This window comes from Carassius carassius, chromosome 5 (assembly GCF_963082965.1).
Source record: "Carassius carassius chromosome 5, fCarCar2.1, whole genome shotgun sequence".
In the NCBI taxonomy this organism is placed as follows: domain Eukaryota; kingdom Metazoa; phylum Chordata; class Actinopteri; order Cypriniformes; family Cyprinidae; genus Carassius; species Carassius carassius.
In genome coordinates, this window is record NC_081759.1 from 26,565,416 (window position 1) to 26,592,643 (window position 27,228).

A 27,228-nucleotide genomic window follows, 5' to 3' on the forward strand; every position below is an offset into this window, starting at 1 on the left:
GAAAATGGACAGTATGTCCATCAAGAACCAATGGCGTAGAATGGGCGCGGTTTGCTGTCAGAGCAGGTTTGTCTACCAACCAAAGGAAATCGCGCTGGAGAAAGAGAGGTGGAGAGAGAATCAGAGGGAGAGGTAAGTTGGCCAGCTCGAGCTCTCCCGGATTTCCACCTGACTGTTCGGGAAGCGGGACACTGGGACAGACAAAATGTTGAGTTTGGGGAGCGGAGGAGTGAAGTCTACTAAACCGTCGTTTGTGTCTTATGTTACCCCCGAGGTAAGCGAAAGCTTTAGTGCCGCATTATACTTGCGTTTTTTTCAAAACAACCCAGATACGCTTATTTTAACAAGAAACCGCGGATTGTCATGCACTGGGCGGGGTTAGTAAATCCCAAACTGATGTTGACATTGTCGACTTGTTCAAGTTTAGACAAACAGGGAAATATCAGTTTTGTGCGCGTTTCGTTCACATGGGGAAATGCATTCAAAGAGCAACAGAGATATTTAATTAATTCACCTAAGTTACACCTCGAAGTCGAAAGTCTTCGGTTTGACGACTGAAATATGTTAGTTTTCTAGGCTTGCCAGAAGTCCTCAACTTTACAATGTAGTCTTCTTGGAGCGGGGTTATAATCCAGGTTAAATGATTTTTCTGTTTATTGACACGAGTCACGAGTGCCTTCACTTGTCTATGATGTGATGTGTTTGAAGTCCATTCATCGTTATGCCTTAAAACTAAACTTACATCAGTGTTGATACAAGTGCGCGCATAGAAGTCATGGGTTGTGTCATGACCCTGACCCACTGGTGGATAATAGAGTTCATGTTCTTATTGTTCATTAAAGAAAGCATGATGGAAATAATGGTTGTACTCAATATAGAAGCATCGTGAAGATGGGATCTCATGTTTCACATTTTATAAAAAAAAAAAAAAAAAAACCTGCATGATGATAGTTCATTTTGTGTAGCTCTAAACAGTAGAGCATGGTGCTCGCAACGGCTAGGTCATGGGTTCGAGTCCTTGGGAATGTATGCGCCGATGAAATGTAAAGCTTGAATGTAATCAAAGTCACTTTTTTGGGTGTGTGTGTGTGTGACTACTAAAAAAGGTAGTCTAATTTTTACTTCAGGAACTTTTTCAAGTCAATTTGCATAAGTTGGTCAGGCCAATTCTAAAGACTCAGTCTTAACATAGTGTGTATGTTTATGCATCTGGCCGCTGGTCTTATGTGAAGAGTTCAGCTGATTCCCTCTCTGAAGGGGTCGGATCTCACAGCACTCTCCCCTCATTTTTGTTGGCTTGATATTAGCGAAGACCCACTGTGATCCATATTTATGTCTGGCAAAATTTACAGAAACGGAAAGACCATGTGTTTTTAATGCCTTTGGTTTCAAAAGCAAATTTTAAGAGAATGTTTTCACCCCAGGAAGTCATTATGGAAAGGGAGTGTCCCAAATACTTGGGTCTGTTTGTGAAGTTTTGGCTGTTGTGTTTTGCAGCTGGCCTCATGGTAGCCAGGTTGCTCGATGACTTCCTGTCCTTTATTTATCCTGCTTCTTTCTACTGAACTTCTACAGTTTTGACACATTGCCATTAGTTTATTGATTTTGCTGTTTTCTAAAGTTCTTTTATCTGTTTGAACCAGTAACAAGAGAAGTAACCTGATTTAAATTTTAAAGATGCAACGCGTGTCTTCTGGATATCGCAGGGATACTGCTAAAATTCATGGTGCCAGAGACAAAATTATTCTGGGTAGTGTGTCTTAGTCAGCTGATTTTGTTCAATTTTGTTTCAGTTCTCATTATATTACTTGTATATTACACTAAAATAAAATGTTACTAAATCAAATGTTAAAGGGATTGTGACCTGCAAAGTGCAAACTGCCAAATCCTGGATATTTTAGGCAATATTAAAATCCTGTTCAGGACGTGTCCCGTATGAACGGTGCATATGGTCACCCTAGCTATAGAGGACTTATGAAAATTTAATTTAGTAAGATACTTCATATATATATATATATATATATATATATATATATATATATATATATATATATATATATATATATATATAGTTTATACTATAATTTTATTGCTTCTGCCTTCTTAAGGAAATAAAATCGGAGAAAGACCCATCGAAGCAAGAGAAACATCCTGATTTGCTACCAGGTAAATAGGAAATCCCTTACACAGTGTTTTGCTCTCTCAGGATTTCTTTGTATTATTGTAAGTAAATCTAAAATGTATTTTGTGTCACTGGTCCCCTCGGTGTAATTTTCAATTCAGACTATAACAATTTTTCTCTAATTCAGAGGGTAGCTTCCAGAGATCGCTTCTAATGTAATCAGAGTGGTTTTATATTAAAAAAAGACTGCATTTCTTTGAAGAGCTGCACAAAACAAAACTAACACCATGTCTACACCAGACGCGAGTGGCACGGCAAGATGCTACAAAATACAATAAAACTCAATGTAATCAGTGATGCTGTCTACACTAGATAAGCCAAACGACGCAAGAAAACAAATCCCTGAAAGTAAACCGATGCCTTGTTCTGTTTATAATTTACTGACACAAAGTTAAAATGATTAGCAGTGGTCATTTTGTCACATCTGTTGTAGACCAGGAACAACAGTCTGTGTTGTTGCCATTGTGTTTATTCAAACTAACTTGACTGTTCTTTTGTTGCTCCTTAGGTGAAGTGGAGTTCTGTAGCGCCAATCCCATTCTCAAATACACTCAAGATGATCTCTCCCAGCGTGGCGTCTTTGGCACATTGTTCTGCACCAATTTTCGTGTTACGTTCATTAGTGATGAGAGACCACAGGAGAAGAAGGTAAAGATTTGTGACAGGACTCAACAAACCCTTCTGTTCTGACACAGTCTCATGAGAATCAGTACTACAGTATTTTACTAATTCGTACGAATTTGATTCACATGAAAATGTAAGATTAAAAATAAAGCATGAAGGTCCACCCCTAAACCTAACCCTCAGTGGAGTCTAAGCAAGTCGTACAAACACATACCATTGACATTACGGATTTGCCCCCAATTCACGGAAGCATTGACCAAAATAATCAACATATTATGAACACCGTATTCCATAAAAATGGCCTTATGTTACATCAACAATTCTGTCACCTAAGAAGCCATCTATAGTTTGCAATTAAACCGACCATAGAACCGCAGCGTTTCTTCAAAAACGTTATGTACTTCCTGTATGTAGACTGCAGCATTCGCATTAGCATGTAGTGTGCTTTGAAGAGAAGATAACGTGTGAGCTACATATTCATACAGTTGTCTACATTCATAAAAAAGCATGACAACGCCTGGGTCTCCTCAGGAAACTGAGAAGCTTCAATATTAGTCAGCAGACCCTAACTATGTTATATCGATCAATGATTGAGAGTATTCTCACATATAATATTGTTTCATGGTACGGCAATCTAACATTAAAACAAAAGAACAAACTCTCACAAATAATTAATCAAGCAAATAAGATTACTGGACAAAAACAACAGCCACTTCAGAGCTTGTTCGATCATTTTATGGGTAAAATGGCAATTGCGATTTTTAAAGATAACACACACCCTCTTCACTCTGCTTCTGAATTGCTCACATCTGGACGTAGACTAAAAATTCCCTTGGCTAGAAAAAATGTCTATAAAAGATCTTTTCTTCCAAAGGCAGTGATTATCTTGAATCGTACCATGTTTTAATTGAAACAATAGAACGGCTGTCGATTTTTCTTTCTTACAGTGTTTAACTATAGAATTTTTTTTTTTTTTTGTATTTGTGCTGTTTATGTGTGATGTGATTTTTAAGCAGTGAATGTATGTTACAGTGTCAAAGAAAAATTTCCTCTCTGTGAAAACAGACTGGACAATAAAGTTCAATCAATCAATTAAAGATAATAATGCTATTAATTGGGGTTGTTTATCAATTAAATTGTTTTTATTTATTTATTTATTAAATGTGTCCTGTTTGAAAAGCTCATTACTCATTCTGCGGTCATGACTGAATGTGCTCATTATTATTATTCTTTTTTTTTTTTACTTGTTGATTTTATAAGTATTTACATTAAATGAGCACATTAAATTGACAGCCCAGCTATGAATCCATAACAGTTTTGTAGATCTTGAAGATATTGAATTTCTGAGTTGAATTACTATGAAGTTGAGTCATTTGCATTAGAAATCAGCATATTTGGGTAAATGACAGTGTACAGGAAGAGTTTGTTCATTCAAATAAATTAAACATTGCTGAACTAATTTTGTTTGCTTCTGAATGATAAATAGTTTTTTCTTGTTTGTTAGTCAGGTTTGGATAAACATTTTAGCTAATAAAAATAAATAAATACATAGAGTAAATAGAAAAAGTGTGAATACAGTCAATTTTAAAACATTGGGTGTTGGACTAAAAAAAGCTTTAGCGGACTGCATGCTCTGTGACTTTGCATGAGGAACTGTGCTGTGAGGGCTCTCACTTTAGCTGCCATTTCAGGAACTTGAGTGCCTGACTCACTGACAGTGAAATTCTGATGGGAAACTTAGAGCAGCCTCAAATGGTCAGGTATTCATGAAGTGCCAGGTACTCTTGGTTTCAGATCTTGTTAAGACTAGTATACTGCCTAAGACCAGTATATAAATGTTACTAATCTAATCAGTGATCTTCAAAACCTGCAGAACCTGTTGTTGATGAAAGCTAAATGTTGGTTAGATGTTAGTGTTAGTTGGTATCAAGAGGTTTCACAGGCTACTTTCAGACTTCTATTTGATGGTGGTTGACAGGGACTGAAGAGTGTTTCACGCTTGATTTCTCAAACAAAGTTTTGTGTGAAAGTTTGTCACAGCACACTGAACAAGGCAACAGCGTCTGGCTTTCCTGTTAGTTACGGTGTGCCGTGTAAAAACGCACCTTTCATAGATGATGTTAATCGCTGTCTTTCATAATTATTGCTTACTTTGGTATTGTCTGCATTGAGAGAGCACACTAAGAGGTTGTTGTGTCACTAACTTTTGTTCCAGGCCAAGACCTTTAAGAACAAACTCTATGGAGAAAATGACATTCCATTAATGTGTGTGGATCACATCTACGGTGGTAATAGTAATTTTTACTTTTTAGCATTATTAATGAATGTAAACATTAACAATGAGATTTTTCTTGGTAAAGCTTTTTGGAACTGGGTTCTGAGAAACATTTCATTTCTTTCAAAGTTTATGAGGAAAAGAGAAAACCGATAACAGGAGCCCTTGTGAAAAACAAATATCCATCCAAAATGATCATTCACTGTAAAGACCTACGAGTCTTTCAGTTCTGTCTAACATACAGCAAGGAGGAAGATGCCAGAAAGGTACTTTGTTTGACATCAGGATTGAAATGATTATGTGGATTTTAAAGAGGGTTTCCTTTGTGCATTTGTTTTTTTTGCTTTTTCAGATCTTTCAGGGTATTGCTCACCATTGTTTGGAGGAGAAATCCCTGAAGTGTGTCTTTGCCTTTTCCTATATGGGGACACCAAGCCCAGGTACAGATTTATCTTCAATTTCACTTGTTGATGTCTGACTGAGTACTTCATTGTTATGTGTTTGATGTGTACATTTAACTGCTTCTGAAACAAAATAACTCCAGATATAGCAGTACCCGAAACCAGTAATTCTCCAAACACATGTAACTGCTTATACAACATGAGTCGAAACATCACCTTGAGAAGTTCATGAAGTCGCACTTATGCAGAATATCTGAAATGCAGCTCTGGTCTTGTAGCAGCAGCTGCTAAATTCTAATCATAGTCTGTGCAACTGGAATTCAACAGATGGCTGAAAGAACAACCGTCATTCTTTCTTTATAGACATTGTAATGTAGTTTATTCCTGCAATGCATATCTGAATGTTCAGCAGCCATTACTCCAGGCTTCAATGTCACACGATCCTTCAGAAATCATTCTATTATGCCGATATGCTTTTTTGAGAAATATTTTTTTTATTATTATCAGTCAGGGTTTGTTAAGCCTCATCAGTCAACTTTGGAAGAACAACAAAAGATGTATTTTGTATCTGCAGAAAAACAGCGGAAACAGGAGACCATTATGTTTGACTCACCAGAGGACTGGACCTGGGAAATGAAACGGACAAAGGCGAACTGTAGATTAGTCATTGAAAACGAGAACTTTGAACTCTCTCAAAGGTACTTTTTGCCACTGTTGTTGGCTGTGAAGTGTCTGATAAAATGTTACTATTGTTTGAATCACAAGGTACATGTTTAGGAACAGGATGTAATCTAAAATATGTTTACATGTGCTACTGACCCAGACTGATATAAAAATCTATATATGTCTTGATAGACAATATATATATATATATATATATATATATATATATATATATATATATATATATATATATTCATTTCTAAAAGAACAAATATTTCATGTGGTCTCAATTATTATAAGGTAAAATGCATGCATGCATAATTATAAAATAGTTGCAAAATGTTTTTCTTTTGTTTGTTTGTTTATTTAGATCCCCATTAGCCACTACCAAGGTAGTGGCTATTCTTCCTGGGGTCCGACAAAAATAAAAAAAAACAAAATTACATTATATTAATCCATAACAATAAAAAATCAATACAATAAAACATACAAACCCCAAATTCATTCAAAACATCAACAATCAGCAATTTACTGTGTACTGTTCCATTAAATATTTCTTTAACAATTTTTTAAACCTAATTTTACTTGATAAAAAACATGTAATATCCGATGGCAATTCATTCCATATTTTCATTCCTCTATACATTACAGTCCGTTGCTTGACATTAGTTTTTGAAACAGGAAGCAAAAAATATCCCTTTAATGCATGCCTGGTGTTAAAATTATGACTAGCATTACTATACAAAAGTTTAGAGTACAATACACTTGGATCTCTCGATACTGAAATGTTTCTTATAAAACATAGCAGAGAAAGAATTACCTTGTCCTTCTCCAGTAGCCAACCTAAAATGTTGTGCATTCTCATAATATTAACCTTTCTCTTACAATTCAGAATTAGTCTTGCAGCTCTATTTCTAGACTAACTGTAATTTTTCTAAATTTTTACTTGATGTACTTGACCATACCACTGGGCAGTAGTCTAAATGAGTAAGAACCATTGTTTGCACAACTTGAGAGATGCAATACTGTGGTAAAAATTTTGCATATCTCTTAATAACTGATAGGCCTCTTCCCATAACTGTTACCATATTTTCTGTCAGTTTTAACCACTTCAGCCTACTGTCTAGAATAACTCCAAGAAGTCTAACTTCCTCTACCTGTTCAATAGGCACACTCTGTACAGACAAATTTAATTTTGGTTTAAGTTTAAGTTTGTAATTTGATCCAAACACAATACTTTTAGTTTTTGTCAAATTTAAAACCATCTTATTATTCCATATCCACTTTACCACTAATTGTAACTCCTCATCTAAATCCACAGATAATTTATCAATTGATTGCGCTGGTAGATATAATGTTGTATCATCTGCATACATAACTGCCTTTGCACGCTTTAAAACCAAAGGAAGATCATTGGTAAAAATAGAAAATAATAATGGTCCAAGACAGCTTCCTTGAGGAACACCACATTGCAACTCTTTCACTTTCGAATAACTTCCATTATAGAATACACATTGCCTCCTATTAGTCAGATAACTTTTGAACCAATGCACAGTTTGAGAAGTAAATTTATAACATTTCAATTTTTCTAATAGTAATTTATGATCCAGTACATCAAATGCGGAACTAAAATCCAACAACACTGTTCCTATTAAATTATTATCATCAATAATTCGATCCGATACTAAACAATCATCTGTTATCTGTGTTAATGCTGTTCCTGTTGAATGTCCTACTCTATATGCATGTTGAAAATCAGAGAATAAATTATTCTTCTTAAAGAAGAATTGAATCTGTTCACAAACAAATCTGTTCTATAGCATGTCATACATTGTGAAATTAATGTACCTATCAAAAACACTGCTCTGACATTTTAGGTTACCGAAGTACTTTGTCATCCCATTAGCGATAGGGGATTTATTCAGCTACCAAGGAAAGGGATTACCAGTGAGTCAAGAATATTATCTAAAATCTAAGCATTTAAATCATTTTTATGAATGTTGTCATAATGTTTGTTATTGTAAAGTTATTTTTGGTCATTTTTTCTTTAGATTTGGTGTTGGTCTCATTACAGCGGTTGTGCTCTCTTCAAAGCGTCTTTCCTGCCTGTGACACAGGAAGATGGGGATTTCCAAAAGCACTTGGACACGTAAAATATACTGACTTTGTTTATTATGCTGTTTATTTATCCCATGAGATCAGCCAGTCCACTGCGATACCCTCATGGTTATTTGTGCCCTGGGTTTCTGTGTTTTTATGTCACAGTTTTTTATCAAAGGACAACATGGTTATCTAGTAGTGTGCATTAGCATGAACCAATATACTTTCTTTGTGTTTTTCTGCTCTCTGATCAGCTGAAGGTCCAAAATGGTTGTAAAATATGGTATCCACAACAAAAACAAGCCAAAACTGTCAGTAGTATTGACTGTCAATAGTACCTTCACATTGACAAGTATGTTTGTTTTGTTTTTTTCAGAATGATAAATGCAGTTGCACATAATCACCTTTACTCTGTAAAAACAGAAGACCTCTCAGAATCACTTCCTAATATCCAAGACATCCAGCAGTCATATAACAAGTTCAAACAGTTCTTTCTTATCGGTAAGTATATACACATCTCTTTCACAGGAAAAGGTGAAAAAAAAAATCCTCAAATATTAAATGAAAGGATATATATATATATATTCCAATGTTCAATTACTGTTTAATGTTTTTTATTTTTCTCTTAGAAAATTCAACCGATTTTTGGTTGTCAGATGTGAAATGGTTCTCTTCCCTTGAAAGCTCAGGATGGCTAGACATTATTAGGTCAGCTTGCATTAATAAAACACTACCATATGCATTGCTGTTCATAATCAATAATAAGGTTCTATGAAACCATTATCTAGCTGCATTTGATGTCTTCAACAGACAATGTCTCCAAAAAGCAGTAGAGGTGGTTGAATGTCTTGAAAAGGACAACACAAATGTTCTTATAACAGGTAGGTCAAGCATGTTTAAACTAAATTCGACTTTCCAAATAATCTGGTCCTTTCAAAAAAAAAATTTGTTTGTTCGAGTGGTCCGACATGTTGGTTTCTGGGTTAACCAATAGTGTGAGTTTGCGATAGGACCGCACCTGTTTGTCCAGGCGTGGTAGGAGTGTCTGAGAGAACTGCAGTTCTACCTGGTGCAAAAATTGCACACCTTACCTTTAAAAATGAAGGACTTTTAAACCTTGACAGATCTATCCCATTGACTTTGAGATCGTATCCCCTGATGTCTTGTCTTGATATTGATTGATTGCAGAGGAAGAGGGAACAGATCTGTGCTGTGTGATCTCTAGTCTGGCTCAGATAATGCTGGACCCTTATTACAGAACACTGATGGGTTTCCAGAGTCTAGTACAGAAGGAGTGGGTGGCTGGTTGCCATGCCTTCTTGGATCGATGTAATCGCCTCCATCTGAAAGACAAGGAGGTAATTATTGCATACTCATTCTTGCCTGTTTCTTCAGAGGCTAAGTGGAAATGTTACTGTTTTCTATTTTTCCATTTTCATTATTCTTAACCTCTGAGAATTGCATGCTATTCTACAGCTAAGTAAAAAGCAACCTGCAAACCTGTCTTTTATCAGGCTTTAAAATCATGTCCTGGAACACGTTTGTCTAGAATGATTGATTCTGATTGGCCAGTCGTGGCTTTTATATATTTTGATTGAAGATTATTGAACTCTGACTATTCAGTTCAGATCATTTTCTGCAGTGCTATCATGTTTTTCATTGCACGCTGTCCCTTTCTTTTCATATAATAATACAGTTTCACCTAAAAGCGATGTCTGTTTATTTATGCCTTTGCGTTTGGTGAAATGGAGAATTATTGCAAAATAAAGCCCTTCAGCATGATACTGACCATCTTATTGTTTGATTTAATGATGTCCGACATATCATGAGACATTCTCGTCCTCATTGTCTTTTCAATTTGATTCTTGTTTCTCAATGTAGTGTCATTCTCCAGTCTTCCTTCTGTTCCTGGAGTGCGTGTGGCAGCTTGTTCAGCAGCACAGCCCAGCCTTCCAGTTCTCCGAAACATACCTAACTGTGCTGTCCGACAGTGTTCACGTGCCAATCTTTAGCACCTTTCTGTTTAACTCTGCCTATCACAGAGAAAATGTTATGAAGGTAGAACTTCTATATTTCATTGAAAACTCATTACCATTTACCATTGAAAGAGTTAGTTTGCTACACTGTTTTGAAGATTGCTTTTTGAGAACTGTATTCATCATTCTGCATTTTGAACCATATTAGAGGCCTTTATAGAAGTACAGTGGTTAACAAGAAAACAGTCAGCCCTCTGTAATGCTGTTATTAGTCTACATGTTCTCCAAAGATGGTGGCCGTTGCCTCCCTGACACAGTCGGCACGCCTCCTGCTAACTGCCTGTGCTTGATTGTCTTGGCAGGCAGAGTCACCGCTTGCACAAAGCGGCCCATTGAGCTGCCCTACAGTGTGGGACTGGTCTGTGCAGTTTGACGGCAAGGCCCAGAATTTCTTCTTTAACCCCTTGTATTTAGAAAAGGTGAAACATGACAGAGCTGTACGCAAACCTCACAAGCCTAAGGTGAGAGAGTGAAATGCCTCTATATTTAATAATTTGGGGAAAGATGTTGAAGAATGCCTTTCTTTAAGATCTGTGTTCGTTTACTGCTAAAAGTGTGTCATATTTAGAAATGAGTTTAGCATGTATTTATCAGGCAGTATATTAGTAATGGAAATGAATTTGTACATTTAGGTTTTGTAGCATAATATTTAAAATGCAGATATATCTGATAGCATGTGAAGCACGTTGATTAGTGTTTCAATAAAGTGTCATCAAATCAATGAATGCATAAATGCATGTTTACAATGACTTGAATAGTGACCAATAAATCAGTGACAGAATCCCAGAAACATAGCTGAATTACAATATGTAATCTGAAATATTTGCAACTTGCAGTTTAAAAGAAAATAAAAAATTTAATTATACACATTTTTATATTTTTAGATATTGAAAAAAGTCATTATTAGCAAGATTTTATCATGTGAACCCATTTTTATTTTGTGGTAAATTTATTTTGCAGTGCCGTTTTCTATGATCCAATCTTTACTGATGGACAAATCAAATGACACCATAATTATTTTTTTTTAAATTATTGTTTGATAACTTGAATATGTCACAATAGGGATAAATGTTTTTGCAATTTCTATTTCATGCTGAATTTAAATTCAATAAAAAAAAAACCCCGCCAAATTTTTCTGTAACCTATGGAAGCCCGTTTCCACCACTGAAAAAATAAAATTGTGACATTTTTTCTCACAATTCTGACTTTTTGTCTTGAAATTCATAGTTTATATCCCACTATTTTGACTTTATAACTTGCAATTGCAAGTTCATATCATGTAATTCTGAGAAAAAAAGACATAATTGCAAACTCGTAATTGTGAGGGGGGAAAAAAATCTGAATTGTGAGATAAAAACTTCCGGAAATGGGCTTCCATATCGTACCACGTCTTGCTACAAAATATTCAAAAAACCTGTATTTGGTACCATACAAATCTAAATGATTTACTGTTCAGATATAACAAATCTCACAAATTTTGGTGTCCCGATAAAACCTTTATAAGAGCATAGCTATTTGGTAAACTTGAAGGTGAGGGAGACACCATTCCCAATCTTGCCCTACTTTTACTTCATGTTTGTCTGACTGTGCTGTTTATATTGAATAATTTCTAAGTTGAAATTAATATGTAATATTTACATTTTTATTCAAAATCTCTAGCACCAAAGACATTTATCCTTACCCAGTGCAGCTTTCAAAACCCCACTGAAGAAAGGTTTCTTTAAGGAAGAGGCTGATAGCCTTAAAAAGATGCTACGAGTGAAGCGTCTCAGTCGCTGGAGGGGCTCTCCGGATGCCCCCGCTGCCACCACCCGCGAGTTCTACGAGTCCTGGCAGAACCGTCCTCTGGACTATCATGGCCTCCTGCTCCCCTATCTGGACGGACCGGCTGTCCGTGTCTGGATGCAGCGCTACCTGCGCTGGATACCTGAGGTGTACATCCTGGGCGGAGGCTCCATGGCCGTCATGACCAAGCTTATGGAACTTCAAAATCAGGTGCAGGATCTGAAGCGTGTGCTGGAGCAAAGAGACCCGTCACAAGATGCTAAACTTGATCACCGTCCATACCTTCAGCAACGGCTGCTCTCATTCGACTCCTCAGGACGACTGTCGTCCTCATTTCCCTTCGCTTACACCCGCAGCCGAAATTTCAAGCCCAGCTTTCCTACAGCTCTGATGCAAAGCCTTATGTTAACTGACAGCCTAGCCAGTCAGGAAGATGAGGTCAGTTCGGTTGTGAGTTTTGTTTAACGGAGAGTCTTTTTTTCATCCATATTTTTTATATTTGTCCATTTATTATTATAATATAATATTATGAGGTAAATACGGGATTATAGTGGCCTTGTCAGAATCAAATTAGGTGCTTAAAGTGCCTTTGGTGCTAAAGCGGGTCCTTTTGGAAAATAAAACAGGCTTTTGTCAAACCACATGTGCCCTACTGTATCAAAAACATAATATGAGCCCTCAGACAGGATGTAAGCTCTTTTATTTTTGATGTTCTTCACGGAACAATACCTAGAATTGTTCTCTTGCTCATCACAAAACAGGAACAGGATATAGCCCTGAGCTTCCAGCCTTTCCACAGTGCAGTGTTACGTAACATTCCAAATAGTATTCCATTCCAGTGGTGTATGAATGGATGAAACTATCCTGAATAATAGCAGCCATTATAAGAGTTACAAAATACATCTGACTTCCACACTTTTCTGACTCACACATAACTCTACTCAGTGGTTGGTAAAGGCTGCATGTTCTCTGTATCTAAAGAAGGTTAGCCAAGGAAAATAGTGTGGAGCCATCTACAGGTATATTATTGTTACTGCTGCATTTAAAATGTATTGAAGATTAGATTATACTCACTGAGGTCTGATGTGACTGCTAATTTCTTTTCCCTAGATGCCTAGTCAGCCTTCGGGTTAAAAGATGTTTAATAAGGGCTTTTTTTGTTTTGTTGTTTCTTAAGAAAATGTAAGAAAACAGGAAGTATGGAACATTACATGAGATCAGCTGTCTCAGAGTTTCAGTGCTTTGTTGCACAATGTACATTGTGTGGCTCTTAGCCATCCAGTGAAAGGCTGGCTCTTATTTTAGTAGTACATTAAGACAGAACGATTAAAAAAAATTACACAAAGCTGATTATTAATAGCATCACATTTATACCAGAACAAGATTCAACTGGCCAATTATTTATATAAATATAAATGGAAAATCATAGTACACTGCAAACCTTTGAAAATATAATTATTTAAACATAAGCTAATGTAAAACTGTCTGCATTTGTGCACATTTTCTTATTTTCCTTTCTGAGGTGCCTGCAGGACTACTGCCACAAATCAACAGGCTCTTCGTTCTTTCAGCATTTGAAATGTAATGAAACTGATGTAAGCTCTGAACTGTTATTTGCTGGCAAAAGTGTGGAGAAAGCAGTTTCTGAGAATTTCGTTTTTGTTTACACCTTTTCATCCGTGTTTTGCACTACTGCTCCTTGCCAGTCAATCACTGTTACCTGAACAGTCAGCTGTAGATCTGATTCTGTTCACTTCAGTTCAGTTCAGCACTTCTCTTGTGTGTGGCAAGTGATTGCAAGCTGGATTTGAAACTTATTACTGAACTTAATACTGGACAATTGTTTTGTATTTTTCTATAACCAGCTTTTAATGTTCACATTATCAGAGTTTGCCCTTGAAATATATGAAGTATATCAGATTGCTTTATTTTGGACCATTGACTTAAAAATGATAATTTTTCATGTAAAAGAAGCATTAAACACTTTTTTTTATATGCACTTGAGAAATGTCACTCGCTCTTATTGTCCACAGTGTATGATCGAAATAAAAGACTGTTTTGCAATCATGCTTAATTCTTATAATCTAACAAGCAATAATTTTAGATTAAACAACATAACTTTTAAAGGTTATAGTTCTGACATTTAAATGTGTATATATATCTTTCTTTACAATATTTTAGATATTTTATTTTATATGATTTATATTTCTTTGTGCACTAATTCTCTTGAACGTGCTGTAAAAGTACAACTTCCCCTAAAAATTTAAATTAATGATATAATATATTTATGGCACCACCTGAAGTCTGTCACAAAACCTAGTGACATTCTTGGAATCTTTTTTTGTTTTTGTTTGTTTAAATTTAGTAGCTAGTAATTTCTGTCATTGCTGTGTTTTTGTTATTATATTCTTTTTTGTGTATATAGCTTTTATTTAATGTAATTTTAATTTATTTTACTACATGAAGTTAAAATAAATAAAAAGGAGAATTGTCACTTTAGCACCTAGCTGTTTATATATATAATTTTTTTATTTATTTTTTTCTAATTTTTTACTTATTTCAAGTAAACATTTTTTTAATGGTTTTGGTTGTATTTAACTATATTACCCTGGTGCTACCTACCGCACCGAGATGCTCAAAAAACTGTCTTGGTATGTAGCCTCCCTCCGGGTTTCGAGATCAAACCTGAGTGTCGAGATGCCACATGCACTGCTCTTCTCGTCACGGCTGGTCGCCATATTAAACCTGACGGAATCGGCGACGCTCCGCGGTGGAGTTCGCGAGGGGCCCCTCTCCAAAACAAACCCTGATTTGCACCTTCATTCCCCTAATTCACCCCGGGAATCATCTATGCATCGGACTGAATAAGTCAGTCTTTTCTCAGACAGGAGCTGTCTGAGAAGGAGGTTTAGATTTAGTGTTTGAGAGATGAGTACTTTGACCCAGCGGAGCTCCGGCCTAGTGCAAAGACGCACCGAGGCTTCGCGCAGCGCTGCGGCCGCAGACAGAGACCGCGGATCCGGCGACGAGGACTACGAGCCCCGCCGTGGAGACGAGCCGGACGAAGATGACACCGGTGATTCCAAGGAAACCAGACTGACCCTGATGGAGGAAGTACTGCTGCTGGGCTTGAAAGACCGCGAGGTTGTTTCTGTTTTGCTTTATTTTGATTAGTAACATTAGTTGACTGTAGTCGGTGTTTAGCCCTTTATGATCTCATCTTCACTCACCATGATCGCTCCCAGTTGATAATTGAGCTCTTTAAAGAAAGAAGCTGAAAACAATATGGTTGTTTTTATTATTATTATTATTTCAGCCCGTTTGTTTTTAAATTGGTGACGTTTTGAGTTAAAGTCAGCCACATGATTGCTGTGATGCAATGTAGATTTTAGCTCGCATTGAACTGTAGTATAAGTTGTCTCTCTGCCCGCCAGACTGTCGGAACAAATAATAGTTAACTACATCGGTTAAAAAAACAGACAAATCAATTGAATATAGTCAATTTACTATATTATAACAAATATAGTATGTTTCGTGTAGCATAAGGTAGCCTAAGCTAAATATGATACTTTTATATACAATATGTATCTGATAAAAGTATTAATTTGAAGCAAATGTGTATATATTGATACAAATCGATGGTCAAAAGATGCATGTTTGTTGCTTAAATGCACTCATCTCCCACTGGGACCCCTGTCCTTGTCACACATCGCCCACACATGTACACATTCTCAAGAAGCATCCAGATATGCTTAACATAGTCATAACAAGAAGCATTTTGGAACAAATCCATATATACAGTACAGACCAAAAGTTTGGGCACACCTTCTCATTCAAAGAGTTTTCTTTATTTTCATGACTGAAAATTGTAGAGTCACACTGAAGACATCAAGGGCTATTTGACCAAGAAGGAGAGTGATGGGGTGCTGCGCCAGATGACCTGGCCTCCACAGTTACCGGACCTGAACCCAATCGAGATGGTTTAGGGGTGAGCTGGACCGCAGACAGAAGGCAAAAGGGCCAACAAGTGCTAAGCATCTCTCGGGGAACTCCTTCAAGACTGTTGGAAGACCATTTCAGGTGACTACCTCTTGAAGCTCATCAAGAGAATGCCAAGAGTGTGCAAAGCAGTAATCAAAGCAAAAGGTGGCTACTTTGAAGAACCTAGAATATGACATATTTGCAGTTGTTTCCCACTTTTTTGTTATGTATATAATTCCATATATAATTCCACATGTGTTAATAGTTCATAGTTTTGATGCCTTCAGTGTGAATCTACAATTTTCAAAGTCATGAAAATAAAGAAAACTTTTTGAATGAGAAGGTGTGTCCAAACCTTTGGTCTGTACTATATATATATATATATATATAATGTTTTTTTTTGTATTTTGTGGTGGCGGTTCTCCATGTCTGTCATATCTGAAACACAGGTCTTGAGACCTCTACTAAGAAGTTTTGGTAACACTTTATTTTAAGGTGTCCTTGTTACATGTTACGTATACTTACTATTATTATAACAACAACAATAAATTATGCATAATTACATGCAAGTAACCTTAAACCAAACTCTAATCCCAGCCCCAACCCTGTAGTAAGTACATGTAGTTAAAGGTCCCATGACATGGATTATTTCCTTTTCTTTAAATGCTTTTTAATGTTTCCTTAGGTGTACTTATATTGTTAGTATGATTTTTACATTTAAAATTTAGAAATAAAAAGCATTTTTATATCCTGATATTAGCCCTCTGGCTTCAATGCTCTGTTTTTAAGGGGCGTGTCTGCTGTGAGACTCCGAGGAAACGACAACTGTTGTGATTGGCTGACTTTGACATCTTTGCATTCGAAATGCGTATTACATGTGGAACCCCTCTCAAATATATATATATATATATATATATATATATTTACTATTACAGCTGTCGAGATTAACGAATCGTGGAAGTGTTGATTATATAATTATTTTTTCGATCTTTTCCCATCACATGAAAGGCTGCAGTGATGAGCATTGAGTAGACAGAGTCTGTTTATCGCGTGAATGCAGTGATCTCGTCATTATTGCAACACGTTTTCTCTCACAAAATGCTTTCACCACAACTAACAGCAAACACATGAATACACCACATGAATACAGTAAGAGCTTTGTTGTGCAGCATAACAGCGTCATTCATTGTAACGGCAGTTTAGGCAAGTGTGCAGATATACTCGCGATGTGTGACAGCTCCGGAAAAAAAGGGAGCGTTCTTTGATCGCTCTCCGTAGTTAAATCACAATTTAAATAACAGATTTCTTTCATGCTACTAAGAGAAACAATGTGAAGTTGATCGTTTAGTCACTGGCTTGATTCACTGATGCATAAACAGTATTAAACGATTTAGAAAGAAAGTCTGTGTGAACTTGAATGATTAGCTACACATCAGAAATCACTGATCACAGATCAGGCATTAATGAACATGGTTACTCACTGTTTGTGGCGGTGCTGTCGAATCTATATCATAAAAGTCTTTAGTAACGCCTGTGCTGACATTGCGACTGAATTATATGTAAATATTTGGGCGGACAAAGCAGAGAAATGGGAGGTAACAATTCTCCTTATAACGTCACCAGGAGGAGATTCCAGATCAGCCCGTTTGAGCTTCCATTTTCTCAAAGGCAGAGAAAGATAGCAAAATCTCAATTTACACCGATTAGAATTTCTAGAAACTTGGGGACCATATACAGGCTAGGGGAACTCATTACAATGTTAAAAAAAACCTCAGAAAGTGACATTTTCATGTCATAGGACCATTAATTAATATTATTCAGTATTAAATGTATAATTACACCGTAACAAGGACACCTTAAAATAAAATGTAACCAAAGTTTTTATTGTCCTGATAATGACATCACTTGCTACAATGTGATGAGGTCATGTGATAATGGTGTAGCCATACTACTGTTTTTTTCGTGGAATAATGCTTTTCAAGTATACAGTATTCTGTGAGTAGTAAGCTAGTATTCCATTGTGATTATAGCCATTCACTATGAGGGACGTTACCAATATGGAAGGCATGGGTCATTGAAAGGTAATTATTATCATCCCAAATCAATATAGAACCACAACGTTGAATTGACTAATATGACTGTGTAAAGGGAAAGAAGCCTAAAATTAGCCAGTTGTGAGATGCCTGCTGTAATTGTGTTGACTGAGCCTTAATTAAGGTTTATAGTAGGTAGTTTAATTGCAGCTATTGTCTGGCCTCATTGTCAAATTACTGTCTGCTTTCAGTTATACTCGTTATACTTTCAGTTATTATCGGCTTTTCAGTATTATTCAGAGTTTTATTTGAGCTGTATGTCTTTGGATTTCTTTGCCCACAGACCTAAAACAGTGGGTCTTTGGTTGTTGTACATGTCAAAAATTTGAGGCAACTCATTTTTTTTCCTACAACAGAGATTTGCAAAGGGTCATGTTTTAAATTTATATAGTTTCTTTCCCTGTTGTCATGGATAGATGTTTATGAGCTATTGAGTATTTTACATTGATCATGGAAGTGTTATACGCTTTAGAGTTTGTTCACTAGGTTAGTTTTGCAAGGGTGGTCGATAACTTTCCTTTTATTTTTAACAGCAGTGCACAAGAACATTATTACAGAAGGTCTTTAATCCCTGCCATGTTCAGTTATTGAATATGTCTCACTTAAGATTTGCTTAGCTGCATGGAAAGCAGCAGAAAGGATAAATGGCTTAACGTCCCAGTTACTACAGTATGCTCATGCTTGTCATGCAAGTAAAGGCGTGTTACCCTATTACATCACATTAATGCATTTTGGTAATGTGAATAATTCTGAGCTTCAAACACCAAACCATGATCGTGTAAAAATTGTTAATAATATTTCACAATACATCTACAAGGACACCGTCTGGGTCATTTTACCTGGCCACCTTGACATTTTTAATCCTGATTGCATGTCTAACCACATTAAACCAACAAAAAAAGATGACATATGATAAGATGACATCAAGCATTGATCTACTGTGAAGTAAAAAGACCATCTATTTTGCATGTGGTTCCTCTCCTCCAGCAGTTGTCACTGTGCCATGTTTAAATACAGCTGCATTTGCCTACTGAGCCTTTATCATGATTGTCTGCCCGCATGTCAGCTCTTAGTGAGCTCTTATGCTGTTATCAGATCTCGAGTATCTAGTTTACTCTAGTGACAGAGGACTTGTGTACAGTGTCAACAAGAGAACTATGACAGACTTGTTTGAGCCTGACTGTTGCATTCTTTAAAGAAGCAATTTTTTAATTGTTGAATGCATTCATTTTAATTATTTATTTTTTGATAAGATACTGAAGTCATTCAGACTTTGCCATACTTGTATCTTGCCAGTGTCATTCTAGTAATTTCAGCAATCAGAGGGGGGCAGTTGAGATGTGGTTAGGTAAATGATGACATAATTTTCAGTTTTTTTCATTTGTCCCAGGATTTTGTGCTTTGATTTGGCAAAGTTAGATATGATTTTTGTTTGACACTTCCATTCAAAATCCACATGCTTTCCTGTATTTGAATGACCTTGACAGTGCAAGATGAACTGCTATGATACAGGTCATTGAGAATACAGAATGATATAACATTGCGCTTCTATCGCTCTGAGTTTTTTGCATGCACTCCACTTCACGTGCAGAGCATTGCCTGTGTTACCAGCTCCTTGAAAGAGGCCTGTTGTTTCCCATTATTGGCCTCTGGGACAGGAGACTGGACCTAACAAAGCAGGCCTTGTTAATACTGGAGAGATCCATTGCTCCCTTCATCCAATGCTTAACCATGACACTGCACAAAGTTGGGAGAAATTCACAATTTTCATTGATGAATTCAGTTCGGGCCACACCTCACAAGAAGCTGAAGAATAACAAAAGGTGAAATCTACTGAATTACATTGTCACACATAATTGTGTTGTAGTCCAACACGAATTGAGACTAATTATTAAAACTAATTATTGTTATTTGGCCTGTTTATGCCTATGTAATTTTTAGTATGTGCAATACTTTTTTTTTAACCACAACTAGCCATCTGTACGTATACACACACACACACACACACACACACACACACACATATATATTCAAATTACAGTTCACTTTTTTGGAGTGGGGTTTGCTTCTCATTTGTGCCAACTTAAATTAGATCCTTGTATTATCCTTTGGTCTTCACATAAAACAACTGGCATCCCTATTAGCAGTGTTTATCATTTTGAGTCATCTGTAAACTGTATTTATAATTTTTCTTTGTTCACAAAACATTTAGTTGGAAGTTTTAGTTACTCTGGAGCTCTGAACTTCGATGGGAGATGTATACTGACTTTCTTCATTTTGTTTTTGTGCAAGGGCTACACCTCCTTTTGGAATGACTGCATTTCATCAGGCCTGCGGGGCTGCATGCTCATTGAGCTGGCCTTACGAGGGAGATTGCAGCTGGAGACCTGTGGCATGAGGAGGAAAAGCCTACTTGCCCGGAAGGTAAGATTCAGGACTCTGGTTTCAGTACATTTACAATTGCGTAGGTCACTTTCTACCACTAGAGGGAGCTCTTTGGTGTTAATTGTGTGTCAGGACGCTTATTTCTGCGGTTGGTGTTGGCTGTTGTAAGTGAGAACTTTTATTATTAAACCTAGCTCAGATGTGTCCCTGGAAAATGCATTACATTTAATATATGAGGTAAAACTCTTTGGTCTTCAGTTGAAGTAGTTCATCTCCTTCACATGATTTTATCCGAGTTCACTGCCTTGATGTAAGTGGTGCTTTGTGCATTGGGGTGTTATAATGGGTTCAGTGACGTGTATCTTTTTTTGTTTTTTTTTAGGTTATATGTAAGTCTGATGCTCCAACGGGGGATGTGCTCTTGGATGAGGCTCTGAAACACATAAAAGACACTCAACCGCCCGAAACCGTGCAGAGCTGGATAGAGTTACTCAGTGGTGAGGTTTGCACAGATCATTTTAGTTTCTCAGACTTTTCAGTTATTTATTTTGATTACCTGAATACCTTACTTAAGCTTCGAAGAACAAAATAAACATTTCTCTCTAAACTCATTAATTAATAGGCCTATTTATTATAGTGGTTGTAGACAAGACTAATAATTATTGATTATATTATACTACTGTTCAAAAGTTTGTGGTTAAGTTTTTCATGAAAGACAGATTCAGGGGACTCTGTCATTTTAGTAATGTTAGACCTGTCTGCCTTACTCTATACTGTCGATCATTCAATCCTTATCTCTCGGCTGGAACATTGCGTTGGGTTGGGGGCTGTTTTAAGCTGGTTTAAATATTTTCTACTCCGTAGACTCTTCTCTGTAAAAATAGGACGTTTCTCTTCTTCTCTTAGCTATCTATCCTGTGGTGTGCCTCAAGGATCTGTCTTAGCTCCTTTCCTTTTTTCTCTCTATCTTCTCCCTTTGGGCTCCATTTTTAGGAAACATAATGTTTCATTTCATTGCTATGCCGATGATATGCAAATCTATATGCCTGTGTCTAGGAAAAATAAGAGTTCTCTAGGCAACCTAACAGCATGCCTTGAGGATGTGAAAGCTTGACTTGCCAAGAATTTTCTTTTTCTGAACTAAGACAAAACAGAAGTCATTGTTTTTGACTCCTCAGAATTCAGGGCAAGAAATCACCTTTACCTTGAATCTCTAAATCAGTTCATCTTTCCCCAAGTATGGAATCTAGGTGTGATGGTAGATAGTTGCCTCAAATTTGACAAGCAGATTAGCGTGGTCATTGGGTCCAGCTTTTTCTCTCTTCGTTCTCTATCAAAAATCAAATCCTTTCTTCTTAAGCGCTCCTTGAAGACTGCTATCCAATGCTCTTATTACCTCACGCTTGGATTATTGCAATTCCCTGTACTTTGGTTTATCTAAGTCCCAAACGCCATGCTTACAGGTTGTTCAAATTCTGCGGCGAGATTTCTGAAGGGAAAAAGGAAATCTGATCACGCTACCCAACTTCTGAGATCACTTCACCGGCTTCCAATTCATTTTAGAATTTAGTTTAAAATTGTATTGCTGGTATTCAAATCATGAAATGATTTAGCACCTTATTATTTGTCCAGTCTAATTAATCCCTACTCTCCCACCAGAGGCCTTAGATCGAAAGATAAGCTCCTCCTTCAGATACCCAAAATCTGGCTAAAATCGAGGCGTAACTGAGCCTTTAAGGTGGCCGGCCCGACACTGTGGAACTATTTCCCACTCTATATTAGATCGGCTTTCACTTTGTCTGAGTTCAAGTCGTGTCTCAAAACATATTTATTCTCTATTGCTTTTAGCTTATAAGACTTACAAGGCTTATAACTGTTTTGCTGCTATTAGAGTACTTATTTTTGTTTCTTTTTAATTCTAACTTGTACAGCACTTTGGTCGGCCCATTTATTTGATCTAAAATACAGTAAAAACTGTCATTGAAAATAATTACAAATAATTGATTTCTATTTTAATACATTTTCAGAAGCAATTGCTCCAGTCTTAATTGTCACATGTCTTATTATTATTTTCTTTATTATTATCAATGTTAAAAGCAGTTGTGCTGCTTAAAGGGATAGTTCACACAAAAATGAAAATTACCCTATGATTTAGTATCATGCCATCCTAGGTGTATGACTTTCTTCTTTCAAAGGAATACAATTGGAGTTATATTTAAAAATGTCCTGGCTCTTCCAAGCCTTATAATGTCTGTGAATGGGGGTTGAGATTCTGAAGGCCAAAAAAGTGCACCCATCCATCATAAAAGTACTTTTTTAATTTAAGTCTGTAGAAGAAGAAAGTCATATACACCTAGAATACACAGTCATTTTCTTTTTGGGGTGAACTGTTACTTTAATATTTTTGTGGGAACCATGATTCTTTTTTTCAGGATTCTTTGATAAACAGATTGATGATATGAACAGTATTTATTCATATTTAGAATCATTTTTACAATTATACAATTCTTTGCTGCCACTTTTGATCAATTCAATGCTTCCTTGCTGAGTAAAAGCATTCATTTCTATCCAAGAATCAAAATCTTACTGGCCCCAAACCTTTGAAAAGTAGTGTAATTAGATGATTTGAAATTGTATTAAATTTGAACATTTTAACCATTGCTACTCTCCAAATGTACTGTGCCTGGTGCACATAAAAATGCTGGATCCAGACTCTCTTGGGTCCAGAGTGCGGATTTTGAGAGAGATTTCTGGTACCTATGAGCTCATTTGGAAATGTCTCAGCATGGTGAGCCAAAGGGTCAAAGGGTGAGATCAAAGCATCTGAGAGAAGGAGCTGCCGTCCTCGTTTAGAAAGTGTATAAAAATGTGCTCAGAATTAGATCACAGCCATAAATTACTGCATGATGATGACTAGCAAATGCTCTACCACAGTCTGCTTTGATCCTGAGATGTCTGTGCTTCTCTGCTTCAGCACAGGGCCGACCAACTGACTTGGTGGTACTCGCTCGAGGGACTGTTGCATGACTTCTGCATTCAAAATTAATGTCAGCGACAAGAATGCAAGCTGCTAAAATCTTAAAGAAAAACTATGAAAGCTATATTAATAGTCCTGTACGTGCAGCTATCAATAAATGGGACTACACTAAAAAAGTGATTACTTGAAAACTAGCATAGTGTTGCATAATGCTATGATATCTTTTTAAATTGCTTGATGTTGGAAATTTGTTTGTGCATGACCATTTTTATTAGTTTTTACATTTTTTACATACATTAAAATCATTAAAAACATTAATAATGTAATGCCGATGTGTTAAATGCAATCTTTAGCAAATCTTAAAATGAATGCCCATACTGCACAGTGTAATGTTGTTAAGCCTGAATTCACTTGCATTTTTGCCATTACATTTTTTTATTTATTTAGGCGTAGTAGTGTAGAATCAATATATTGGCCAATTATTAGTTATTATGAGCAGTTGTTACTACACAGAGCCATTGTTAACTGAGAAGATGTGCAAATCCACGTTCATTTCAGCGTTTATTTGCGCATCTTCTCAGTTAACAACGGCTCTGTGTAGTAACAGCTGCTCTATGTGAAATCACGCACCTAAGGGAATTTACCGCTGATTTGAGAACCGGCTTTACTGACGAGATGCACACAAACGATCGGCCGATCGTGATCGGAGTAGCCCTAAACATAAATTGATTATGTCTAGCTGTCTAGCCATCACACAGAACAAAAAAAGGTCTGTTCAAGAACAGTGTGGCCCAATCAAGGAATGCGCTCATATCTGACCTTACCTTGTGGTGGTATTGTCTGAATAGTTATGAAAAATTATTTTATTTACATTTCTGATTTTATAAACTCTTCATTCGAACGTTGACAACACCTGTACAAGATGCAGTCAGGCTTCATTTGTTCAATTTAATCTCTTTCCTTTACAATGAAATGTCACAAAAATACAGCCCTCATGGGAGCTGTACATCTTATGCCTGATTTTTTTATTAATTGTTTTCTCTCGATTTTTATTATGTTCTTGATACATTCTAGAATTGTAAGTTATAGCCATAGCAATCTATCAGGAAAAAAAGGATCATATATCACATCTCTGGTAAAGAAACCCTCTATTATGCAGTCTACGGTCACAAATGGAGTATTTTAGTGGTCTTTTTGACTATGAGAGATTAGTTTAATCTCTGTCTGTGTCAGATGAAGCGAATGTAAGTGTGTTTGGTGCTAAAAGTGCTTGTCTTTTGCAGGTGAGACATGGAACCCATTGAAGCTTCACTATCAGCTGCGTAACGTTCGAGAGCGCCTGGCTAAGAACCTGGTAGAGAAGGGCGTCCTCACCACCGAGAAACAAAACTTTCTTCTGTTCGACATGACTACACACCCCCTTACCAATAATAATATTAAGCAGCGCATTATTAAGAAGGTGCAGGAGGCTGTATTGGACAAGTGGGTGAATGACCCTCACCGAATGGACAAGCGTATTCTGGCCCTTATATTCCTCGCCCATTCCTCTGACGTACTAGAGAACGCGTTCGCCCCGCTATTGGATGACCAGTATGATCTGGCCATGAAGAGAGTACGGCAGCTGCTGGACCTGGAGCCTGAGGGCGAGAGCATGAAGAACAACACCAATGATCTGCTGTGGGCTGTGGTGGCCGCCTTGACCAAATGAAGCAGTTCAAATGTAAAATCAGCTAGACCTGGTGTGTCAAAATGTCCTTGTAGATATTCCTTCCTCTCTAATCTCTCTACAAGATCTTTGATTGGATTTCTCTGTTTTTTGATAAGGGGACCACTTTATTTTGTCCTTGTTGAATCATTTGATCAGTTGAATCATGCATTTGGCTACCTTCCCACCGTGGACTGTTGGAGCGTTTACCATTTGCATCGTCACACAAATTTTTTTTTTTCTTTTCTTTTCTTGTCTGGACATCTGTGTTGGGTGCCTAACAGATTTTACAATTGGAGAATTAAGCAAGGATATACTTTTGATTTGTTATCAGTTTTGTGCATTTAATTAAAACTGATTAATCTGCATATGGTACGACTCAACAACTGCTCAAGAAATAAAGTACACTGCAGTGTATTGTCATTTTATTTTATTTTTTTATTAAATTTGTCTTCATTCTAATAATGAAGCCCGAAAAGAAACCAAAAAGGACAGATTAGTAGTTTGTGGCAAGTGTTAGTGTTAATAGATTGTCAAATTCACACTACTGAAACAAAAGAATCAAACAGCATTTTGATTGCTAGTAAATGCAAATTTAGGGAATGGAAATTCTTTTTATTATTCTTTTGATTATTTTTTAATTCCTGCCATTCCCACCGATTCCCTCGATTCTTTCTGTTCTGTCCGTAACACCCCACAACTTCAAACTCTACCTCTTCACACATTTATTGTGGTGATTCCTCATGTGAATTCTGATTGATTTAAATGTATTTCTATGTGCCTGAGATTGGTTACAGAATGCATAGCTCTCAAGGTGCAGTATGTTCTGTAGCTCTTTGTGACATGGCATTAATGGAGCTAGATTCAGAAATTGGTTGTAACTTCCTCAAAGGCATCATACCCTTTATATATGCTACCAGAAATTAAAGAAACCGACCACAGGAGTTTAATTCTAAGAAGTCTGTGCTCCCAAAAAATAAAGATATATAAGGCATACAGCTTAATTTTCTTTAGACATTTTCCACTGATATATAAAAGTTCTCAAGGTTATAAGGGAAGTTTTATGGTAGGGTGAGTGTACTCTCACTTCTAAACAAACATGGGATTTAAAAATAATTCATAACCTTCAAAAATGTGACTTTTATATGCAAGAGCAGATTCCTCCATTTTCTCAAGTCAGTATATTTTTGATATTATGTTATTATAATTAGCTGATTGGAGATAGGATGGTCGGATGGATTGGCATTCGGTCACAATCTAGTTGAATCTGTATAGTTTCATACTGCATACCATATGAGCAAACTGCATCAATCTTTATTTTGCCTGGCATGTAAAAGCTAGCACAAGCATGTCTAAATTTAGTTTTCTTACACAAGCCTTTGTTCAGTCATCATATTTCAATGTTTAGTTACTGTCATTATGTTGATTTGTATTCCTTTTTATAGCAATAATTAAAAAATCAAGATGCTTTTGTTTTGCTGTTTGTTTCTTTCAGAATGATGGTAAATGCTTGCTTCACAATGGTTAATTGTATGTAGCGATGGTCTGGGAAATCCACCAATTGTTTAAAAGAGTCGACTTAAGACATGGGGGATTTTTGAAGTGTCTGAAAAGTGTCTCAGAGTGACAGAAAATTAAAATTGTGTGTGTAGCTTTAGGACTCACTATAAAGGGAGCCCAATGTATATACTTTCTTATTCCCATGAAATAAACTACGGTCTTGAAAGTGCCTCAAACATCGTCTGTTATTTATTTTGTGAAGAAGCAAGTCCTGCATTTGATGCATCAGATTTGTTCAATTAATTTTCATTTTTCACATATGGGAGACAAATGTCAAAAAATGGACACCTACAAATATTATAAGTTACTTAAGCAATTGTTTTTTTTTTTTAGAATGTCATGTAAATTAATTTTGTATGACTAACAGATATACGACTGTTCAAACGTCAGGAATGGGTAACTTTTTTGAAAATGTTTTTGAAAGAAGTCTCGTATCCTCACCAAGGCAGTAAAACAGTAAA

The 27,228-nt window shown here is 36.4% G+C and overlaps 2 protein-coding genes across 2 annotated transcripts; both read left to right on the forward strand.

Annotated features, from left to right (window-relative positions):
• Positions 1-58: 58 nt before the first annotated feature.
• Positions 59-13,472, forward strand: LOC132141099 (myotubularin-related protein 12-like). Its single transcript, XM_059550332.1, has 16 exons — positions 59-274; positions 2,109-2,166; positions 2,691-2,830; positions 5,022-5,094; positions 5,211-5,347; positions 5,434-5,553; positions 6,038-6,180; positions 8,023-8,092; positions 8,197-8,294; positions 8,622-8,746; positions 8,875-8,953; positions 9,056-9,126; positions 9,434-9,603; positions 10,127-10,303; positions 10,584-10,742; positions 11,941-13,472. The coding sequence occupies exons 1-16, from the start codon at positions 206-208 to the stop codon at positions 12,529-12,531; spliced, it is 2,280 nt and encodes a 759-aa protein (XP_059406315.1). The 5' UTR covers positions 59-205; the 3' UTR covers positions 12,532-13,472.
• A 1,310-nt stretch (positions 13,473-14,782) lies between these two features.
• Positions 14,783-25,228, forward strand: LOC132141100 (Golgi phosphoprotein 3-like). Its single transcript, XM_059550333.1, has 4 exons — positions 14,783-15,210; positions 20,433-20,564; positions 20,908-21,022; positions 24,786-25,228. Exons 1-4 carry the CDS (start codon positions 14,995-14,997, stop codon positions 25,208-25,210), a joined length of 888 nt encoding a protein of 295 aa, XP_059406316.1. The 5' UTR covers positions 14,783-14,994; the 3' UTR covers positions 25,211-25,228.
• Positions 25,229-27,228: the final 2,000 nt, after the last annotated feature.